At 36.8% G+C, this 19,896-nt stretch overlaps 2 protein-coding genes across 2 annotated transcripts; both read left to right on the forward strand.

Annotated features, from left to right (window-relative positions):
• Positions 1–10,984: 10,984 nt before the first annotated feature.
• On the forward strand, positions 10,985–14,314 carry LOC136813566 (uncharacterized). The gene has a single exon (XM_067070071.1). The coding sequence runs from the start codon at positions 10,985–10,987 to the stop codon at positions 14,312–14,314; it is 3,330 nt and encodes a 1,109-aa protein (XP_066926172.1).
• Positions 14,315–14,379: 65 nt separating this feature from the next.
• LOC136813567 (ATP-dependent DNA helicase pif1-like) lies at positions 14,380–17,241 on the forward strand. The gene is made up of 2 exons (XM_067070072.1): positions 14,380–15,105; positions 17,062–17,241. Exons 1-2 carry the CDS (start codon positions 14,380–14,382, stop codon positions 17,239–17,241), a joined length of 906 nt encoding a protein of 301 aa, XP_066926173.1.
• The last annotated feature ends 2,655 nt before the right edge of the window (positions 17,242–19,896 follow it).

Here is a 19,896-nt window from a genome sequence, read left to right on the forward strand (position 1 = left end):
AAAGCTAACCAGTTTTTATCCAACCACAACCATTTGGTGCATCTACTCTGACAACCATCATAAAAAAGTGAGTTCAAACTTTTTTGATGTTGCAAGTATTTAATTTTTCAAATATAGTACCTAGCATGGTCAGATTTATCCAAAAATATTGCGTCCTTGTTAGAATTTGTGTAAATATACGGCCAAAATTGAGATAAGTTTGTTGTGAAAGTTGATAAAATGTCCTGTTTTTCAAGAATACAAGAGATTGCATCTCTCTTGCCAAACCAAACGAAGCATCAAATCCAGGAAAGAATAATAATAAAACTTCATCATCAACCATTTCTTGTAACAATCACACAAAAATCAAATCAATTCAACTGCATTAAAGCATAAAAACCAAAGAAAAATGGCAAAAGAGCATTAGCAACCAGTTGTTTATTTTTGCCGCCATCTTTATTTTGACTGTTAGAAAGCAGTATGGTCCGATCATAAATACGCTTCCGAACCGGGCTACGCTTCCGAACCGGGCGACGTTTCCCAATCGGCAAGGAAAATTGAGTACCGTACGCATGTTTTCGGGTGACGTGTCTCAAAAGAAACGTACTCCGCCTCGAAATAGAACACTCCTGTTTTCCCGCTCGGAGCTCGATTTAAAAAGAGACTTGGAAAAAAATCCATAATGGCCCCGCCACGGCTCACTCACATTAGACTTTTAGATAGATAGCTAATAATCTATCTATCTATCTATATATATTTTTAAACAACATCAGGCCCAAAGGCCCATTCTCGCTACATAGGTATAAAAAATAATAATAAAAATAATAAGAGTCATATAAAAACCTTTATTACATATATACATGATTATATATTTTTTACTATTATTTATTTTTTTTATTTATTATAATTAATTGAGGTTAACAAAATTGTGAATATCGATTATCTATTGATTTAAATCAATGATTGATTTTATCGATTACGACCGCCTAGTTAGTTATATGGTTGGCAAACGATATTATCCACCAGCATGCATCCTCGCTTATTTACCCCCTATTTTCTAATTTCTAATCTTCTATCCTGATTTTCAGACTTTCTCTTAAAGTGTTTCTAACTGTTTCAAGTATTTTTCTGAAATTTGCCCGTACCGGTGAAATACGTCTCCAACCTCGGCTGGAACCACCAAATGCAAGTAACCTTGGTTCACAAACCCAATACCCAGCCAACCGCTTCTGCGCCAACGAGACACAACAGAAGGATGTCATTCACAAATAGTTGTATATAGCTTGCAATTTACAGACGTTAATCAAGAAAGCTCCCAACCCTACCAGTTCGGTGCCCCTACCAGTTCGGTGCCCCTACAAGGGATCTTAAGTTAACGCTCAGCCTCAGGAGTACGACGAATGCCTCTAAGAAGGCCTTTGGCCTTATGATGTGACTTTCAATCTCCAACCCACCTCTAATCCTAACTATTAATAATTGAACCCCTGTCTAGGTCTGCAGATTGAAAAATTTCACTTGCATCCTGGTGGATGATATCGTCTGCCTACCTAGTTATATGCTTTCAATTACATAATTGTGTGATAATCGATTTGTTATCCAATAATGTCAGACTCAAATCAAAAACAAAAAACAATTATACAAGAAGGGAGGACAAAAAAGAGACACATAAAAAACAGTGGCAGAAAAAACAAGGCTTTCAGCTTTTATCACAAAAAGTAGTTTAAGGCAGACAAAAATAATGCAATAGCTATAGAATAGATGTCTTTTTGTGTTAGATAGAATGGAACAGGCACTAATTATTTTTGTTTTGGTGGGAGCAAGAGAAATAAAAGGTAAAAATACAACCGAAAATCTCTTCATTCTTTCCATAAAAACTCCTGCCTTCTTTTTCTTCTTTTTGAAACTGTGAACAGTGAACGACTATAAACAAATATGAAGCCTATAGCCTTCACAGGACTGCCGAACACGGGCTAAAAAAACATTAGTGAATAAATTACTTACTTCTTGATATATTGTTTTTGATTCTTTGTAAGAAGGAGAGTGTCTTGATGAAGGAGATGTCTTTCTTCTTGTTTGCAAAACGAAGACTGCCAATTTTCCCGCACAAATTGATCGAAGACAAAAAAAAAATACTGTGTTCCGGGGGGTCGAAATAAAATAGTTTACCTCCGAATTATGACGATTTGCCATGAAAAGAGCCCCCGTACCGATAAAAAAATGGCGCGGTCTTGGGTATGTCTCGAACCCGTCTCGCAGAAGACGAGAAGCTTGGAATCTAGTGACGTAATCAACATCTTCAACGGAGATGTCTTTAAAACATTTCGTTGTGAGATGAGATGAGTGACGTAATCAACATCTTCGACGGAGACGTCTTTAAAACATATCGTCATAAGATAAGAAACAAAAAAGAAAACTCGGCGATTTCAAGATTTCAGGAGACGTTGTTAAGAGATCTTTGAAATGCATTATCGAATGCATCTTTGGAAGATGTAATTAAGATTCAGCTGAGACGTCGCTAAAACATCTTGTGCCGGCTGGGACTGACCGACTCACTTTTTAGACCGACCGACTCACTTTTTTAGACCGACCGATCCGACTCACTTTTAGACCGATCGACCGACTCACTTTTTTAGACCGACCGACCGACTCACGTTTTAGACCAACCGACTCTTTGTTTTATAAGAACACTTTATTTTCCATCATTTTTATTATGTTGTAAATAGGAAAAGGATATAGTTATTATTGACACCATTATATGATAAAATGAATCATTCTAATTTCATTCAGATTTATATACATTAAATTTATCACTAGCACCTCTTCAATTAACACTAAACCTCATTATAAAAAATATTGACATTATCCTATCTTCCATTTCTTTGGGTTCCTTTGTAGTATTGAGCGGCTGATATTTTCATTTTATACCGTACCAGTTTTTGTACTCAATAAATTCATGTTGTCTGTGTAGTAAATGTTTTGGCCTTCAAGCTTAACTTCTTGCTTTTAAAGTATTCAGTTGTTATCATTATGTCTATATAAAAAGTAAAATGGTTAATCGGGAAGGAAAATAGGAAAAAAAACTTTTTCTAATCTGTGACACATTTTTGTTCCCTGTGTTTTTTGTTTACATTGGGAATCCGCCATTTTTCTTTAAATCCGTTCACATAGCAACGTGATAGACCGTATATTTTATAGCCCGGACTTTTACGGAAGATAGCTATGAAACTCAATAAGGCGATATCTCGAGATTGGAAAGGAGTTAGGAGATGGTTGACCCCTCATTGGATCGGGAATTTAATAGAGAATAAGTTGGGAAAGGTAAGAGTGGGTATAAAGAAACTTTAGAAAATATACATATTCAAATTGGGGCATTTTGGGTCCGATGACGTCATCAAAACCTAAAAAATACAATATCTCGAGTTTGAGAAAGATTTAAGCAATAGATGACCCCTCATTGGATCGGAAATCATCAAGAGAATCTTTTGGATAAATGACAAATTGATTTCAGTGAAGTGAAAAGTTTATTACCCTTTCGATGACGTCACTTAGGGCCAAAATGACGTCACAAAACATGAAATATGCGGTTTTCCGAGTTTTGATCATAGAAAAGTGGTAATATTTCCTTCTTTGGGCTTACAATATACAATTTTTACCTTCCCCCACCATCCAAAGGGCTTTTGATGTGTTCAACAACACTCTACTCGGCGGGTGCGACGGTAAATTGGAATGAAGATAATCAAATTCTTCTTCACACCTTTAAGGGTAAAAGAACTAAAATTAATTAGAATAACTTTTTACCCCCTGGAAATATTCATCCACTGTATGATACGAAAATGGAACGATCCATTCGTGACAATCTTGTTCCATCGTTTGTATTATTCTCTTGATAAACTGGTTGAAATGGAATCGCTGTGTTTTGCAGAAGTTGGTAAGACACATAATTCATCCGTCATAATTATCAGAAAATTTATTTAAAACCCCCTCCCCCCACCGGTAGCTACGGCAAGTCGAGTTACATGTAGAATGTCAATCACCGAATAGTATGAATAGTTGACATAATCTACATCCTCTTGTTGAAATTGGTAATCAAATGAGCAATCTGACAGAGAAGGAGATGACTTGCGAAAACACTGACGTAGCAGATGAAGAGGGTACTGATGATCTGCCCGATCCAAAACTGGGTAACTATTGGTTAATCGCCCAAAATCTTTAAAATGAGGCGTGGTTGCCTAGAAAACAATCAAACGGTATTTATTTCAGTCTGAAACCACAATTTTCGTCAGAATACGAATACCTAACTTTTACATTTACATTAAATTCTCAACACCCTCTCAGGTTTTCTTTTATTTGTTTTTTATAGTCCAATCAATCGGACTTCAGTGTTATGTCATTAGAAAATTAATTTCTTTAGAAAAATATGGAGAATTTCAATTATAATACACGACCCATTAATGAAATTTTATCCTTATAAGATACTTTATAGCCCATCTTTCAGCAAGTAAGTAAATAAAACAAACAATCTAATATAATACAATACAATAAGAAAGAAAATAGTTAGAAAGGGTTTTTATTTTTTTTCGTAGGTATTTTTTTTCTCATGTATTATATTATATGCACCGTCTCCTGTTGAATTTTATAATGCACTTTGGGAAGCCTAGAAATACCCTTAAAGGCTTTATTTTTACATGACTTTTATTATTGTTGTTACTATATACCAAGTTTTTTCTCATTACATATTTCATTACTCGAACCTCTATAACTCGAATGTCTCTTTAACTCGAACAAGTTTTTTCGTCCATTCAGTTAACAATGGCTTATAAACCTTAGTCCGTAACTCGAACAGATTTGTTTTTCTCGTTGTTCACAACGACATCTGCGCATGTCAAGTATCGATACAAACGCTCCTCCACTACCTACAAAATTGGACAATAAACCTCTAAGTAGTTTAACCGAATCCACGGGTATCCGGCGTAATAAAAGTAGCGGTTCTCTGGTTGAAATGATGTCAAGTAATGCGACTCTTTTGGCAAACGCATGCGCGTAAGCAAAATTTACAAAATTTCAATGATATGCGGGTACTAAAAATGAAAATTCAGTTTTTTTTCACGATTTAACAATCGTCATAGATTATATAATACAAAAAAATATATATTATATCATTATTCATGTCCCTGTTTCATACACAATGTCAAAGTAGAAGAAGGAATAGTAGTTAGTAAGTTATTTTGTCTTCTCCTTCTTTCCTTCTTATAATAATTTATTGTTCATCTATATACTAAAAGTCTAATTTTCTATGAGCCGTGGGGTGGCCATTATGAATTTTTTTCCAAGTCTCTTTTTGAATCGAGCTCCGAGCGGGAAAACAGTAGAGAGTCCTTTTTTCGAGGCGGAGTACGTTTCTTTGGAGACACGGCACCGGAAAATAGCCTACGGTTCCTTGCCGATCGGGAAACGTCGCGCGGTTCGGAAGCGTATCTCCGTTTTCGAAATTCTACTTTACTGGTAATTTTCGTAAAAGTAAATAGAAAAGCAAGAAGCTCATTGATTGATCTGGTCTCTCTGCTCTGGTCACTGGTGCCATCGTTTGTACATGGATAGGGAATGGTCTAATGGTCATGGTATCCTGTTTCTTAAATAGAGAACATTTTGTTATGGATTTGTACAGTTGTTCTTCAGAAATTATTATGGGGCTTATCGCAACCAACCATCTTAACAAAATAAACAAAGAACAAAGACCGACCAATGGAAACATTTACTTTAGCCCTCTTGAAAATTGAGGGTGGCATATTTTTGCTGCATGGTAATACATCCAAGTAATTTGGTAGTCTTTGTAGGCGGCAATCACAAATATGTCCCGACCGACCGCCTCACTTTGTAGACCGACCGACCGCCTCACTTTGTAGTAGACCGACCGACCGCCTCACTTTGTTGACCGACCGACCGCCTCACTTTGTAGACCGACCGACCACCTCACTTTGTAGACCGACCGCCTCACTTTGTAGACCGACCGACCGCCTCACTTTGTAGACTGACCGACCGCTTCACTTTGTAGACCGACCGACCGCCTCACTTTGTAGACTGACCGAGCGCTTCACTTTGTAGACCGACCGACCGCCTCACTTTGTAGACCGACCGACCGCCTCACTTTTTAGATTGACCGACCGCCTCACTTTGTAGCCCGACCGACCACCTCACTTTGTAGACCGACCGCCTCACTTTTTGTAGACCGACCGCTCAATTTTTAGACCGACTGACCGCCTCACTTTTTAGATTGACCGACCGCCTCACTTTGTAGCCCGACCGACCGCCTCACTTTGTAGACCGACCGCCTCACTTTTTGTAGACCGACCGTCGACTCAATTTTTAGACCGACTGACCGACTCACTTTTTAGACCGACCGACTCACTTTTTTAGACCGACCGATCCGACTCACTTTTAGACCGATCGACCGACTCACTTTTTTAGACCGACCGACCGACTCACGTTTTAGACCAACCGACTCTTTGTTTTATAAGAACACTTTATTTTCCATCATTTTTATTATGTTGTAAATAGGAAAAGGATATAGTTATTATTGACACCATTATATGATAAAATGAATCATTCTAATTTCATTCAGATTTATATACATTAAATTTATCACTAGCACCTCTTCAATTAACACTAAACCTCATTATAAAAAATATTGACATTATCCTATCTTCCATTTCTTTGGGTTCCTTTGTAGTATTGAGCGGCTGATATTTTCATTTTATACCGTACCAGTTTTTTGTACTCAATAAATTCATGTTGTCTGTGTAGTAAATGGTTTTGGCCTTCAAGCTTAACTTCTTGCTTTTAAAGTATTCAGTTGTTAATCATTATGTCTATATAAAAAGTAAAATGGTTAATCGGGAAGGAAAATAGGAAAAAAAACTTTTTCTAATCTGTGACACATTTTTGTTCCCTGTGTTTTTTGTTTACATTGGGAATCCGCCATTTTTCTTTAAATCCGTTCACATAGCAACGTGATAGACCGTATATTTTATAGCCCGGACTTTTACGGAAGATAGCTATGAAACTCAATAAGGCGATATCTCGAGATTGGAAAGGAGTTAGGAGATGGTTGACCCCTCATTGGATCGGGAATTTAATAGAGAATAAGTTGGGAAAGGTAAGAGTGGGTATAAAGAAACTTTAGAAAATATACATATTCAAATTGGGGCATTTTGGGTCCGATGACGTCATCAAAACCTAAAAAATACAATATCTCGAGTTTGAGAAAGATTTAAGCAATAGATGACCCCTCATTGGATCGGAAATCATCAAGAGAATCTTTTGGATAAATGACAAATTGATTTCAGTGAAGTGAAAAGTTTATTACCCTTTCGATGACGTCACTTAGGGCCAAAATGACGTCACAAAACATGAATATGCGGTTTTCCGAGTTTTGATCATAGAAAAGTGGTAATATTTCCTTCTTTGGGCTTACAATATACAATTTTTACCTTCCCCCACCATCCAAAGGGCTTTTGATGTGTTCAACAACACTCTACTCGGCGGGTGCGACGGTAAATTGGAATGAAGATAATCAAATTCTTCTTCACACCTTTAAGGGTAAAGAACTAAAATTAATTAGAATAACTTTTTACCCCCTGGAAATATTCATCCACTGTATGATACGAAAATGGAACGATCCATTCGTGACAATCTTGTTCCATCGTTTGTATTATTCTCTTGATAAACTGGTTGAAATGGAATCGCTGTGTTTTGCAGAAGTTGGTAAGACACATAATTCATCCGTCATAATTATCAGAAAATTTATTTAAAACCCCCTCCCCCCACCGGTAGCTACGGCAAGTCGAGTTACATGTAGAATGTCAATCACCGAATAGTATGAATAGTTGACATAATCTACATCCTCTTGTTGAAATTGGTAATCAAATGAGCAATCTGACAGAGAAGGAGATGACTTGCGAAAACACTGACGTAGCAGATGAAGAGGGTACTGATGATCTGCCCGATCCAAAACTGGGTAACTATTGGTTAATCGCCCAAAATCTTTAAAATGAGGCGTGGTTGCCTAGAAAACAATCAAACGGTATTTATTTCAGTCTGAAACCACAATTTTCGTCAGAATACGAATACCTAACTTTTACATTTACATTAAATTCTCAACACCCTCTCAGGTTTTCTTTTATTTGTTTTTTATAGTCCAATCAATCGGACTTCAGTGTTATGTCATTAGAAAATTATTTCTTTAGAAAAATATGGAGAATTTCAATTATAATACACGACCCATTAATGAAATTTTATCCTTATAAGATACTTTATAGCCCATCTTTCAGCAAGTAAGTAAATAAAACAAACAATCTAATATAATACAATACAATAAGAAAGAAAATAGTTAGAAAGGGTTTTTATTTTTTTTCGTAGGTATTTTTTTTCTCATGTATTATATATATATGCACCGTCTCCTGTTGAATTTTATAATGCACTTTGGGGAAGCCTAGAAAATACCCTTAAAGGCTTTATTTTTACATGACTTTTATTATTGTTGTTACTATATACCAAGTTTTTTCTCATTACATATTTCATTACTCGAACCTCTATAACTCGAATGTCTCTTTAACTCGAACAAGTTTTTTCGTCCATTCAGTTAACAATGGCTTATAAACCTTAGTCCGTAACTCGAACAGATTTGTTTTTCTCGTTGTTCACAACGACATCTGCGCATGTCAAGTATCGATACAAACGCTCCTCCACTACCTACAAAATTGGACAATAAACCTCTAAGTAGTTTAACCGAATCCACGGGTATCCGGCGTAATAAAAGTAGCGGTTCTCTGGTTGAAATGATGTCAAGTAATGCGACTCTTTTGGCAAACGCATGCGCGTAAGCAAAATTTACAAAATTTCAATGATATGCGGGTACTAAAAATGAAAATTCAGTTTTTTTTCACGATTTAACAATCGTCATAGATTATATAATACAAAAAATATATATTATATCATTATTCATGTCCCTGTTTCATACACAATGAATGTCAAAGTAGAAGAAGGAATAGTAGTTAGTAAGTTATTTTGTCTTCTCCTTCTTTCCTTCTTATAATAATTTATTGTTCATCTATATACTAAAAGTCTAATTTTCTATGAGCCGTGGGGAGGCCATTATGGATTTTTTTCCAAGTCTCTTTTTAGATCGAGCTCCGAGCGGGAAAACAGTACAGTCTTCTTTTTTCGAGGCGGAGTACGTTTCGTTTGAGACACGGCACCGGAAAACATGCCTACGGTTCCGTGCCGATCGGGAAACGTCGCCCGGTTCGGAAGCGTATCTTCGTTTTCGAAATGCTACTTTACTGGTAATTTTCGTAAAAGTAAATAAACAGAACAGCTATTTTGCTTTTTCTTTCTTTGGTTTCTTAATATTGATTGATTTATTATATATTTCATTTCAGCAACAGAAAAAAGTAATAATTTGAAAGAATTGTACATCTGGTCTCTCTGCTCTGGTCACTGGTGCCATCGTTTGTAAATGGATAGGGAATGGTGTAATGCTAATGGTCATGGTATTCCTGTTTCTTAAAATAGAGAACATTTTGTTATGGATTTGTACGGTTGTTCTTCAGAAATTATTATGGGGCTTATCGCAACCAACCACCCTAACAAAATAAACAAAGACCAAAGACCGACCAATGGAAACATTTACTTTACCCCTCTTGAAAAATTGAGAGTGGCATATTTTTGCTGCATGTTATGGTAATACATCTAAGTAATTTGGTAGTCTTTATAGGCGGCAAACACAATATGTTCGTTCAACAACCGACCGACCGACCGACCGACCGACCGACCGACCGACCGACCGACCGACCGACCGACCGACCGACCGACCGACGGCCATTCCACTGACCGAACCACCCATCGACTCACTTTTTAGGACGATCGTCTGACTCACTTTTTAGACCGGCCGACTCACTTTTTAGACCCAACGAGGATATTTGTTATTGCCGCCTTATACGTTTCTCTTCGATACTTTACTTTGGTTGCGGGCTGCGCTGCACAAGAAGAAGCAGCAACAATTTTCCATCATTTTTATTATATGTTGTAAATAGGAAATGGTTATAGTTGTTATTGACACCATCATATGATAAAATGAATCATTCTAATTTCATTCAGATTTATATACATTAAATTTATCACAAGCACCTCTTCAATTAACACTAAACCTCATTATGAAAATATTGACATTATCCTATCTTCCATTTCTTTGGGTTCCTTTTTAATATTGACTATTGAGCGGCTGATATTTTCATTACCAGTTTTTTGTCCTCAATAAATTCATGTTTTCTGTGTAGTAAATGATTTTGGCCTTCGAGCTTAGCTTCTTTCTTCAGTTATTAATCATTATATGTCTGTATAAAAAGTAAAATGGTTAATCGGGAGGGAAAAATAGGAAAATAATATGTGACACATTTTTGTTCCTTGTGTTTTTGTTTATATTGGGAATCCGCCATTTTTCTTTAAATCCGTTCACATAGCAACGTGATAGACCGTATATTTTATTGCCCGCGCTTTTACGGAAGATATAACTAGCTAAGAAACTCCACGGATTTCTAGCCGTGAAGCTAATCTTTTTCCTTATATGGCTATATAGACCGTATATTTTATAGCCCGCGCTTTTACGGAAGATGTAACTAGCTAAGAAACTCTACGGATTTCTAGCCGTGAAGCTAATCTTTTACCTTATATGGCTATACTTACTCCATATTTGGAAAATGTCAATATAGCGGCTTCAAAGTAAAAACACTGGAAGAGCCTCCATAGAAATCCAAGTTCATCTTCCAACGAAAAAGAAGAAATTCTCAAGCTGTCAAGGCCTAAAGAAAAAGAAGAATATCAAGTTTATTGCTGAAGTCAACCAAATTTCTCAGCTGCTGTTGGGTAAACATTTCCTTCCATTTCCATTTTCCTACATACAGGTATGTTACTTTTTTTTTAATTATTAAGTTATGTTTTTTTGCTTTCAATGGGAGATCATGATTATGCAAGGGCTCAGCACCAGTTCGGCCCAATTGCTGATCATCATGATGGCCAAGAACAAGAAGTAAGGAATGTATTCAGGAGAGTTGCAGATGATGCTGATATAGCTGATGCACGCCGAAGAAGAGGTGATCACGCAATCAATGCTGTTGGAATCATTGCTAATCAACAACAACAACAACAACAGCTTCCTGCTCCTCCAGTAAATAATGATCGTATTTTATTGATTGATGGAGTTTTGGCAGTGCTGCCTGATGTTGCGAATGACGATGATAATGTAGTTATACCACCTGCTGGTGCAGATGCTGGACTTGAAAACATAAGGAGACAGAATAATGCCGATCGTCAAAGAGTCTATCAAATGGATGAGTTACAAGAGCAAGGAGTTAGAAGAAGGAGACGTGCTAATTTGAACCACCAAAATCTTAATCAACCATTGCTCAATGCTGCGCGTGCTCATATTTGGCAAGTTGTTGGCTTACCTTCAAGACATTACATTGGGGAATTTAATGTTCAATGTCCACACTGTAATGCAACCAAGTTCCCTGATGAATCATTCAATTGTTGTGTCCAGGGAGCGGTACGACTGCCCCCAGCCATGCCATTTCCTGATGATTTACGTGAGCTATTTACATCTAATTCTGCAGAAGCAAAGAATTTCAGGAAGCTGATTCGTGTTTACAACAATTTGTTTAGTTTTGTTTCCATGTCTGCCAATATCGTTGACCCACCTGGACGGGGACCTCCCTGTTTCAGAATTTGTGGACAGATATGTCATAGATATGGTGCATTATTTCCTGATGACAATGCCCAAGCGTCGTTCAGTCAAATTTATCTCATTGAGGCAGCACAAGCATTGAACAACAGAATGGCAAATCCTTCTGCTGCCGATTGTAATCGCAATACTATGGCTACCATACAAACTGTTTTACACCAAGTTTCCCCTTGGGTAAGACAATATCTGAATATGAAAGAAGTTGAAGAAAGAGAACAGATCCGTGCTGCTGAGGAGAATCGTCCGACATCTGAAGTGAGGATGATCATGCGTTCTGGTAATGATAACAGGCGTGGAAATGCACCCGTCAACAATGAAGTTGCTGCTGTTTTTGTTGGCGATGATGGTGCTCCCCCAACCACCAGAGATGTTGTTGTTTATCCCAGGGACCAACCATTGAGAAAAATTGATTATACATCACAACTCAATGATCCATTAACCTATCCGTTGCTGTTCCCTCACGGTGATCTAGGATGGAATACCCAGATGGCATACAATCTTGATAATCAAATACTAAATCGTCCTCGAAGAGACAGGGTAAGCATGAAAGAGTTCTATCAACATCGTATTGCTGTACGCCCTGAGTTTTCAGCACTTCATCATGCTGGTAAACTCTTCCAGCAATACCTGGTTGATAGCTATACAAAAATCGAAGGTGATCGATTACACTGGTATAGAACCAACCAGGCTACAATCAGGGCTGATCGCTACAGGGGTTTGCATGATTATCTGAATGATCAAGCAGAAGCACGCCAGGCCAGAGTTGGTAGGGTCACTATTCTACCATCAACCTTTGCAGGAAGTCCCCGTAACATGCATCAACTCTATCTAGATGCTATGGCAGTGGTTGCTGTATTTGGTAAGCCTGATTTGTTTGTTACAATGACATGTAACCCAAAATGGAGAGAGATTACGGAAAACCTTTTACCAGGCCAAACCGCAAGTGATCGTCCTGATTTAGTTTCCCGTGTTTTTAGTGCAAAGTTGAAGGCACTTAAAAACGACATTCTAACTAAAGGTATCTTTGGTAAAGGTAAAGTTTCTGTTCATGTAATTGAATTTCAAAAGCGTGGCCTACCCCACGCTCATATGTTGATTACTCTTGAGGATGGTGACAAAATACGTTCCCCTGAAGACATTGACAGTTTGATCTGTGCCGAGATCCCAGATATCAATGAGGATCCCGAATTGTATGAAACCATCAAAGCAACGATGATTCATGGTCCATGTGGTGCCATCAATCCCAACTCGCCATGTATGGAAGACGGTCATTGTAGTAAAGAGTATCCTAAGGAATTCAGCGATGAAACCATTATGGCAAATAACGGTTATCCAATTTACAAGCGGCGAGAAGATGGTCGTACTGTCACTGTTCGCAATATGGAGTTGGATAACAGGTGGGTTGTCCCATATAATCCCTGGGCTTCCAAGAAGTACAACTGTCACATCAATGTTGAAGCATGTACCTCTATTAAAGCTATCCAGTATTTATTTAAGTACATATACAAGGGTCATGATCAAGCACGCATTGAAATAGTGGAAGAAATTGAACACGACGAAATAAAGCAGTTTATTGATGCCCGCTATGTTTCAGCCCCTGAGGCAGCATGGCGTATTTTTGGTTACAACCTCCATGATTCCACCCATACTGTCATCCGGCTTGATTTGCATCTCCCAAATGAGCAAATGGTATATTTTAGAGAAGGTGATGAGGCAAATGCTTTGGAGAGAGCAGACCGCAAAAACACAAAGCTTACTGCATGGTTTGAACTGAATCGAACAGATCCAGGTGCACACGATAAACTTTACACAGACATTCCATACCATTATGTCTTTGATGCTCGAACAAAGAAATGGAAGATACGTCGAAGAAATGTAAAGTTAGTAAGTCGCATGTATAATGCTTCGGTAAGAGAGGGTGAGCGATTTTATTTAAGAGTTTTACTGCTTCATGTGGCTGGAGCAACATCATTTGAGGAACTTAGAACGTTCGATGGTGTTCTTCATCCATCCTTTAGAGAGGCATGTATTGCACGTGGGCTTTTGCAAGATGATAACCTTTGGATCACAACTATGGAGAATGTAGCACAGTATGGTACTGCCAGTAAAATCCGTAAGGTTTTTTGTATGATTTTGATCCATGGAGAGGTCAATAATCCTCCAGAAATCTGGGAGCGCTTTCACCTCGACATGATGCACGACTTCTTGAGAAATCATCAAGAAGCTATCGCCCAAAATATGGTACTTCAACGTATTGAAAGGCATCTTCAGCAATTCGGTAAGCATCTTGCTGACTTTGGGTTGCCAATGTTAGAAGAAGCATTGCCTGAAGATGATGATCTTAATCTCGACGAAATGAGACAACAAGCAAATTTGTTACGACCTCAACTGAATGCTGATCAACAAACAGTCTGCCAAGCAGTTATCAATGCTGTGGTAAACAATGATAGTGCACATCCAAATGTATTCTTTTTAGATGGTCCAGGGGTACGGGAAAAACTTTCACTTACAACTTTCTCATCCGGGAATTGTTGGGGATGAACAAGAAGATTGCTACGTGTGCCTGGACTGGCATAGCTGCAATCCTACTAGATAAAGGTAAGACCATGCATTCCCTTTTCAAACTACCAGTCCCCATTCTGGATAATTCTACCTGTAATGTAACTGCAAATAGTGCACATGCGCGTTATCTGCGTAGACGTGATTTGTTTGTTATTGACGAGGCCAGTATGATACCAAAATTTGCATTTGAAGCTATCGATCTCATGCTCCGAGATATATGCAATAGTAATGTTCCTTTTGCCGGCAAAGTAATTCTTCTAGGTGGAGACTTTCGTCAAACACTTCCAATTGTTAGACGTGGGGGTGCTGCTCAAATTATCGAGTCTTGCCTAAAACGTTCCCGCCTTTGGCATCATGTGCAAATCCACTACTTGCGCAGAAATATGAGGGCTGCTGAGGGTGAACAAGAATTTGCTAATTTTTTGTTGCGTCTTGGGGGAGCTCAGTTACCTATAAAGCCAGATGACCCGTATCAAGGCTGCATTGAGGTCCCAAATCACTGTGTCGTTCCTTCACAGGCTGATTTGATCAACAGTATTTTTGGGAATTTGGATGTTGATTTTTCTAAACGAGCAATTCTCACACCCACTAATCTTGACTCTTTTCAAATAAATGATGGTGTTTTAGAAAGATTACCAGGGGAAACAACAACTTATTTCAGTTTTGACTCAGTCATCTCAGATGACCAGGATGAAATTGATCGTTATCCTCAAGAGTTTTTACACAGCTTGACTCCATCAGGCATGCCTCGACATCGCCTGAATGTAAAGGTAGGTGCCATAGTAATGCTTTTAAGAAACCTTTCCATGCAGGAAGGTTTGTGCAATGGTACCCGAATGATTGTTAGAAATTTGCACCAAAATATTATTGAATGTGAGATCATTTCTGGTGCACATCAGGGAGATAGACACTTTATTCCTAGGGTGGCTCTCGACCCAAATGATACTGGTTTGCCTTTTTCATTCAAGAGGACTCAATTTCCTTTGAGACTCTCTTATGCCGTGACCATAAACAAAAGTCAAGGCCAAACATATGATAAAGTAGGTATACTTCTTGAAAAGCCTTGCTTTAGTCATGGTCAACTTTATGTGGCTTTTTCCCGGGCAAGATCATTTGAGAGTGTCAAGATATATATCAAAGACACTAATCATCAGGGAAAAGTTGGTCAAACTTCTTTTACAAAGAATATTGTTTACCGACAGATTTTATAGTTGTTTAATGGGTTCATTTGTTCATTATTAAGAATTGACTTTGATGAAAGGGTCAAACAACTGAACATTTCATATTATCAAAAGTTAACCAAGACAGTTTTTAAAGTGAAAATAGACATCCTTGAAAATTTTAAAATTTAAATTATAATTATTTTTGGCCCTTTCATTGAAGTCCAATTAGTTTGATTGTTACTGAGATTTGATTGTTATCTATTGTGTTAAATTCAAATCAAAGCTGCTTACTGACCTGCTGCACAAATTTAATTTCATGTTCCTTGACAAAAATTTATTTTGACACGTTTGTTCATTTACAATTTACATGCAACTGAATATGAAAATTTCAATTTTCTATATTTCCATTTTGAATATTTAACTCATGATGTTGACTAGAATGGTTGACAAAAGGTATTGAATTGAACACATCCCAAATCAATGTCGTTGCTTATTTATTTCGATTTTTAAATTTTTACAAAAGCTACATTATCTATTATAATGTATATTTCCTTGACCCATAACAATGTGGAACTTGCAGATGTGTATGTGTATGCTATTGTTTAATATAAATTAAATCTCATTAAAACACAATTGATATGAAAGTTGCAAATCAAAAGTAAAGATCCAATATTAATTTGAATAATAAAAATATTAATGTTTTCTTTATCCTAATGACTCCTATTTTTTTGAATCATGACATTAAATTTGTACAGAAGTCATATACTGTACTGCATTGTTTTTTATTTTGTGCTGAGTTTGCACTATGAATGTTGATAATGTTTTCATAGTGTTGTAGTTTTATTATAGCTGAAAATCTTTGAAACATGCTGATAGTGTTTGTTTCACAGATGATTTTACTCAATTTGAAGTTTTTTTAAAGAGTTTGCACTATGAATGTTGATAATGTTTTCATAGTGTTTGTAGTGTTATAGCTACAAATCTTTGAAACATGCTGATAGTGTTTGTTTCACAGATGATTTTACTCAATTTTGAAGTTTTTTAAAGAGTTTGCACTATGAATGTTGATAATGTTTTCATAGTGTTGTAGTGTTATAGCTACAAATCTTTGAAACATGCTGATAGTGTTTGTTTCACAGATGTCATACTCTCATATTCAGGCTTTTTCGTTAATTTTGAACAAGTTTTCTGTTATTTGCTTTTGTGGATTATTCGTTGATAATCAATTTTAATGCAGTTTTAAGCAGCTTTGTACCCTATTATTAAATCCGTTGTTTGAGTGTTTTGTTAGGGTGGGGTACAAATGGCTTACCTTCACGAGGTGTACCTGTTACACATATTCGAAGCCTACGTAAATAGGCATCGACTATGTCAACTGAAAGCCATTACCCTACAGGTGCCAACGAAATATCGAAATTAGGCTTTGTCTTGAAGCTTCTTTTAAATTAACTTTGTACAAGTCTCATCAAATTCCCAAATACATATCATATTTCTGTGGCACACTGTACCAACATTTTGGAAACTGATTTAAACTACTAAATGTATCTTTTTCTTTTTTTACAGACGTTAAAATTTAAAATGGCAATCAGTGAGAATGATATAGAGATGGAGGCCCAACAAAATTTAAAGGTCGAACAAGACTTGGGGGTCACCATCTCTAAATTTAAATCAAAACTAGCAAAGGTGGAACGATTGTTGGAGAGAAAGAAGAAAAGTCAACATAACGAAAGAGGCAGGAGATAGAAATTTAAAAGAAGAAAACGATAAGTTGAAAGAAGAAAATGATAAGTTGAAGAAAGAATTGAAGGGGAAAGATGAGAAGCGTTTAAAAAAGTCGAGCAGGAAGGAAGAGCTGAGGGAGAAAGCATTACGGTCACATAAAGATTATGTCACCTATAGGAAGATTTATGGTGGTCCATCGACCCAAAAGTCGTACGATTTTTGGAAGGCTAATGGTGGGGAAGATACGAATTCTTTCATAAATCCTGGGCAAAAAAACAGAAAAATAAAAAAGAGAAAATGAGAAAAAACAGAAAAATAATCAAATCGTTCCAGCTAATAGAACAAACTAATATGTGGATAGCAAAAATTTTTTTATAAGTCTGTCTGGTGAAGGTGCTGTTGGTGTCAGGATTTGATGATATAGTAATCCCTCCTTAGTTTTGTTGACAACCTTGTCTCAGTACATTTACGCCGACCTTTTCAAAATCATTTCACTTTTCCTTTAATACTCTCCGTTATAATTACAAGCGTTTTGTTTTAAATACTCAAGAAAGAGTATATATCTTTGCCATAAATGAATGAGATAATCGTTAAAGTCAATTGATTCACAGATCAACGTCCTTTTTTTGCCTCTACAGCAAATAGAACTTACACTCAATAAGCAATTTAAACATTTTACCAGTGAGTGCGTCGAAACATCTTCATATTAGACTCAGTAATCACACTTTGATCTTAAGCAGTTTAGTCATATTCTTCTGGTATTATTAAACATTTTACCTCAAATCTCCAGCTAATCCAACCAAGTTTATTGTAACATCAATGTCCAGTTTATTTCTAAGGATAGTTTTTTATAGTCCCCTGTGCATGGTTCACACAGGATTTTACAACACGCTTTTTTTATAAGAATAGTGTACTTTTGATGAGGGTCAAACATTCTTAAGAAATTGCCAAAATTGAGACTGAAACATTCTTAACGTATTCTTACTTTTTTATACTTGACTTTAAAGACAAACGTGAGAAATGATCAATTCGAGAGTTTGGGACTTTTGAGTGCATATTGGGAGCTGTAATTGTATTTCTTTCTCAAAGTTTCAATTTACGTCTAACAAAAGAAGCAGTTTTTTCTGTTAACCTAATGCAAAATGACTGTATTTTTATCAAAGTTTGTAAACTCACCTTAGAGAGTATTCTTAGAGTATTCTTACAATTTGGCCAACTTTCACCCTGATATTTCTTTAGAAGAGATTCTTATAAAGAAAGCGTGTATAGAATAGAATTAATATTTAGTCGCCTGTGCAAGGTTCACACAGGATTTACACATAGAATTATTTTTAGTCGCCTGTGCAAGGTTCACACAGGATTACACATAGAATTATTTTTTAGTCGCCTGTGCAAGGTTCACACAGGATTATAGTAGCAAGTAGAGAGTTAATAGATCAGCCAGTGCAACTTTGAAACGACATGCAGTTTGAAATTTATCTTTTTTTTGGTTCGATTCTTTCTGGGTAAAAATCCTATTTGACATTAATTTCAGGTCTCAGGAGAAGGGTTTAGTTTAGACTTTCATTATCATTCAGAATTACCTTTTACCATTATAATCATTAGGGTTAGGATATTATTTGGCCTCCTAACATGATAGAGTGTTATCTATTTCAAAACCCTTCCAATGGAATATAAAGTATGATTAATTAAATTTGTGTCTCTTTCAGTAAATTGAATTTTAAAGAATTATCAAAAATAGTATGATTGGTGGTTCAAATAACAACAATGGTTCAAATGGTGATAATGGTCTATACAGAAAAGGTATGTAAAGGTTTTCTTCCATTTTAACCATTATCCTTCATGATTCTTTTTAGTGACTTTCCAAATAATGTTGCTTTCTTATGACTTACCTGCTCTTTATTATAGAAAATATGGTGCGTGAAATGATTGCAAGCGCTTACCAATTTGGCATCTTTAACAAGACACAACATTTTGAAATTGAAAAAAACCCGTAAGAATGTTTTTTTCGTTATACATTATTATACATTCACTTTTCAATTTGTTTGTGTGCTTTTTATTATGACCTTTTCAACCATTTAAAGTGGTAATTTTTTTCGTTCTATAATCTGCTATATAAATGTGATGTTGGTATTGAGGCGTTACTCCCCACCATCCAAGGGCTTTTGATGTGTTCAACGACACTCTCTCGGCGGGTGCGACGCCGGGTGACGGCTAGTCTATATCTAAAGTCTAATTCTCTATGAGCCGTGGGGTGGCCTATGATTTTTGAGATGGGGGTTCGCGAGTTACGTGCCGACTTTTTGGTTGGTTTGTTTGGTTTGGATGGGTTGTTGACGAACGAAAGCGAAAGTGGTTCAGGGGTGGAGTGTGAAATTAGCGTTTTTGGAAGAAGTCGTTGCAGTGCAAATCTTTCGCAAATTTAAAACACCCACTTTCCCGTGGAAATAATTGACGTTTTTTGGTTTTTTTTGGGACCCTTGGGGCATAAGCTACCCGTTGACCGCAAAATTTCAAAATTCGCGAATTGACCGTTGATAACTTCGGGGTAAAGAGACCCAATGACGTCACAGATTAGGGAAAAACTTCAAATGCAATATCTCGAGTTTGAAAAGGAGTTGGGAGGTCGGTGACCCCTCATTGGATCGAGAATTTTATGGAGAATAAGATGGGAGG

The sequence above is a fragment of the Clytia hemisphaerica genome, unplaced genomic scaffold (genome assembly GCF_902728285.1).
Source record: "Clytia hemisphaerica strain Z4C2 unplaced genomic scaffold, Clytia hemisphaerica genome assembly, whole genome shotgun sequence".
In the NCBI taxonomy this organism is placed as follows: domain Eukaryota; kingdom Metazoa; phylum Cnidaria; class Hydrozoa; order Leptothecata; family Clytiidae; genus Clytia; species Clytia hemisphaerica.